Source organism: Dipteris shenzhenensis, chromosome 22, assembly GCF_047967505.1.
Source record: "Dipteris shenzhenensis isolate YYH24624 ecotype China chromosome 22, Dip_SZ_1.0, whole genome shotgun sequence".
Lineage (NCBI taxonomy): Eukaryota > Viridiplantae > Streptophyta > Polypodiopsida > Gleicheniales > Dipteridaceae > Dipteris > Dipteris shenzhenensis.
This window is the reverse complement of record NC_141617.1, coordinates 47,953,599-47,957,956: the sequence shown is the minus strand read 5'-3', so window position 1 is coordinate 47,957,956 and position 4,358 is coordinate 47,953,599. Positions and strand designations below refer to the sequence as shown.

Sequence of the window (4,358 nt, the reverse complement as noted above, 5' to 3'; positions counted from 1 at the left end):
GAACAGACGTCCTGACTCTTATTCGCGAAGACTCGTTCAATTTAACGAGTGTCAAGCCTACGTGATGAAGAGACGTGCTGACTCTTATTCGCGAAGACTATGTAAAGACGGAGGACCCCGGCGGGAAATTGCAAATGAAGGGAAGTGCTAGTAGAATGTGAACTATCATGAGGAGTCCTCAAGAGACTGGGTTGTAACCGTGTTGCGCGTACTTTTCGAGAGCAGACTTTAGCTTACAATTTTGTAGAAGCGTATCAATTGCTCGTGTTGCTATCAAATGGAAAAAGTATGAAGCATCAGCAGGCCTGCAGACTTGTTGGGTCGTTGAATTTCGTTACTGTTTAGATATATACACAAATTAAGTTGAAAGAATCCACGAGAGTAAATCGAACAAGAATTCAATTCAAGCAGCTTTCATGGCGACCATCAAGTTACTACGACGTTGTCCCGCTTTGCAAGTCTGCTTTCGACCCTCGAAAAGAGGCTGCGAAGCGCGATTTGAAAGCCATCTTCCAAGTCCTTGAGCCTTGCACCGGGCTTTGCATACACTAACCCAGGCATGATCTCGTAGATTATTCTTATCCTCATCTCCTCCCTCGTCTTCTTGGGTATCTTCTCCAGAACCTCCACCGCATTCACCTTGCCTTCCCTCACGTCATTCGCGGGGATATAGATTGAATACAAAGTCGGATCCGCAGGGAGATGCCACGGGTACTGATAGTAAGCACTGAAAGGGTCGAAGAGGACCGGGATGCAGCCGGCTATAAGCGAATCGAAGATGGAGCGTCGTGTTGGGCTGTCACCTGGGGGTTGCAAGCAGAAATCCGAGTGCATGAAGAGGTGCATGGTGGTGTTGGGATGCAAGCATGCTTTCCGCGTGCACTGCAAGAAGGAGCAAGAACCCGGTCGAGCGAGGCATTGCTGGATGAGAAAAGAGCGAATGCTTTCCGATTGCTCTGGCCGTGATAGGCCGGCGAAGCTCACGAGGTTTGTCCTGCGAGCTCCATCTACGCGTCCCTGCCAGGCTCGGATATCTCTGTCTGTCCGAGGATGGAAGAAGGTAGGATGAGGAACTCCTACATCGTTGGCGTGCCATGGTTGCCTCTCTATCAGCAACTTCGTCATCTGCTGCATCTCTGGCTGCAGCAGTAAGTTGTTTCCCCACCCATCGGTCTCACGAAGCCGACGGAAGTCCCAACAAATCTTCCCCAGAACCACAAAATGATCGATCCCATTGTTCTTCCTCCACGAAAGCCGCTCCTTCAGCCACCCTATTAGGTCCATACCGAGCTGATCCCTCTTAGAGTTGCTCACATTGCTCACGAAATGCCACCGCAAGACGTCCAGTCCTCCATAGTAAGGTACGAAGAAGAGGTTTGCATCCTCAGGGGTCGCCGCTAGGCATGGATACTCTTTCAATCTTGCATGAAAGTAGATCTCTAGCGTATATTGATGGGTCTCATACCAATCACCAGCAGGAAGCAACAACTCTTCCTCCACGCCTTCTAATTTCTCGATCATCTTTCCCATGCCTGAATTCGAGAAGTAGTCGCACATATTTTGCCAAGGAATCATTCGATCGCATTGTGCCACAAGATCTGCGTTGAACTTCGATGGAAGATCGTACAAGTATACTTTCCTTCCTTCACAGGATTGGCTCCACCTTCCTCTGCCAACGCCAGAGGCAACTAAGCTGGAGTCATTGGGTGGAGATGCAGCCTTTCTGAGGTCGCCCATAAGCTTGAGGACCTCCTCGACGGCAAATTCTTCTGTAGCTTTGAATATCGGTCCCTGAAAATTTCCAGAACTCGGGCTGATCCCTACATGCGTTGGGTTAGTCGGTTCTTGATCTTTGAAGTTTGCAGCTTCTTGGCGAACAACCTGGTCTTTGACATCCGCTAACTTTTCCTCAGGCTGCCCAATGCTTCTTACATCTCGAAGAGGCGTAGCAGGGGTATATCGGCCCTCTGGCTTCTCCAGCTTCAAGGGTAGCGGATGCATCAACATCTCCGACGTCCGCTTTGAGACGTGCAGTTGATGGTCTTCCTGGGTGAGGCATTGCGCATCAGGGCGCCGTCCCCCCTTACAGGAGCGCGACATTGAGAAGGGGACGACAGCGGAGACGGTCCATAGGCAGAGCACAACAGAAAGAAATATGGGAGGGACAAGCAGAGCTCTGCGGAGAGCTTTGCCGATGCATCTCAAGCGACGCCCCATGGACAACAATCGGGAGAAGCTAATAGTAATTTTCCTGAGTTGCCAAGGTGGCAGTCTGTTCGAATGAAGCCTCTAGACAGTGCAGCAACGAGGGACTCTACATACTCTACGGGGGGGGGGGGGGTTTATGTGCAGGGACTCATAGAAATGAGGTGGGCTTCGGTTGGTTCGTTGTGGGCAGGAATAGGCGAGCGTGTGGGTATCGATGGCAAGGATGTTGCCAAAGAGGAAATTGGCGGCATGGCCAGGCAGGTGTATCCTAATAAGTCGTGATAGCAGGTATCATCGTGCTGACCAAGAGGGGGGAGTCGGACGAACATGCAGATGAGATGTTCCTATCTTTGCGCAGACCAATTGGGATGCTCAACTGTTTTCCAGCTGCTGCAGTAGAAAACCATATTATTCACGTGATTCCGTTTCCGTGAAGTTCCTTCCTCGCAAAACGCGAACAAACGTCAATGTAAAAAACATCACCCTCGATAAGGCCTTTATTCCTCTCATGATAAAATTCTACCCGACCCGTTCCTTGGACAGATCAGCTCATCTTATTTTAGATGTTGTCACAGCGCACAGCCGATCATCTACCCTTCATCGACAGAACGTAGAATTCCGATCATCTGTGTATTTTACAGTTCTCGAGAGAGAATTATCATCTGCCTTCGCAAACCTTTAGTGGAGCTAGCATTGGAATAACGGAGTATGTACCCAAAAAAAGGGTTAAACTAGTTCTAGGAGACGGGCGAATTTCGACCTTGCAGCCATCTTTGCAAAAAGCTATTTCAAACCTCTCAACTAAAATCGCCAGAACCCATTCCCACGAAATGCTAATCGAATGTGGATTTTCTCTTTTGCCAGTCGACTGCATGCGGTCGAGCGAAAACAGAAGGGCGGGTCCCCGATACGATACGATCACTAAAATTAAATAGAAAATCGTCGGTTGGGGAGCCAAGATATTCTAATAAGGTAACGAAGCTCTAACGGATTAGTGAATAAGGATATCGTAACGTATGGCCCCTACGTCGGATACGCTAAGATACGTCGTACGCGTATAAGTACATGCACGTAGCCTAATATTTGATCATGGCGTCATTTCGCCGCACTCCATGCGCATAGCTTTTGATTCCAAGGTCCTCATCGTCCCTCAATTCTCACAAACATTCTTCCCATCACTTAGAGCGCTCGCGATGAGGAGCTGAAATTTAGCCGGTCGGGAGTAACATTAGAACATATAAAATTTTCAACTCCTACAATACTCGCTTGATTTTTGGCTTAATTGGAGACGATGTTTGGTTGGAATGTCATGAGAGTCCAAGAAGAACGAAAATCACAGTTATTATCACCCATTTTTGCGATGTTAACGGGACATCTTGAAAAATTGGCGATTGCTTCGATTTCTCCAAGTATGGATCATCGAAAATTGTGGAACGTATGTTTTGCATACGTGGGAATGCCCTCTAATGTTCGTGACTTTGATTGCGCTCAGTGTTGGTAAATGTGTACATCCATGTAGCTACCATAAGAAGAGATATCTACTTTCCACACAATATATACATCAATGTACTTGCTAGGGACTAGAAGATCCAATTACCAAATCCCGCACCTCAACAATGCCGCAACGCAGTCTTTGGTCTGACCACTTGTCATTGCGTAGCCTTTTGCAGGAGCTTTGTCCATGCAAATCATAGGTTGGCTTGGAGAGACCACCGTGTTGGTTTTTGGCGTAATAATGAGATGCAATCTATCATTCTGAGCATCGCCTCAGCGCAGTCTTTGGCCTGACGACCCGTCATTGCCCAGAATTCAAGGTTGTCTTGGAGAGACCATTACACTAGTTCTTGGAGTTATAACTCCGTTACCTATTTTTATGTATTATAGGTCCAGCACATTGGCAAACAGAAGGAGATCTATGACTGCCACCACGCTGGTTCTTGGAGTTATATATTTATGTACCAAGGAAAATGTATTTCCTTGTGCAACCAAGCAAAATGCAATTGACGATATGGCCCTTAAGGGGTCCCCTTTAGGAGCAAGGGCCATATCAACATGTCATATATGTCTAGTGGCATCCTTGATATTGTATAATGCATGTCGATATAGCCCTTATCCCTAAAGGGGAGGGCCATATGTCAATTGCATTTTCT

General features: G+C 47.6%; 1 protein-coding gene across 1 annotated transcript; it reads right to left on the bottom strand.

Annotated features, from left to right (window-relative positions):
• Positions 1-345: 345 nt before the first annotated feature.
• Positions 346-2,330, bottom strand: LOC147888208 (putative xyloglucan galactosyltransferase GT20). The gene has a single exon (XM_087393764.1). It carries the CDS (start codon positions 2,215-2,217, stop codon positions 427-429), a length of 1,791 nt encoding a protein of 596 aa, XP_087249890.1. The 5' UTR covers positions 2,218-2,330; the 3' UTR covers positions 346-426.
• Between the last annotated feature and the right edge of the window lie 2,028 nt (positions 2,331-4,358).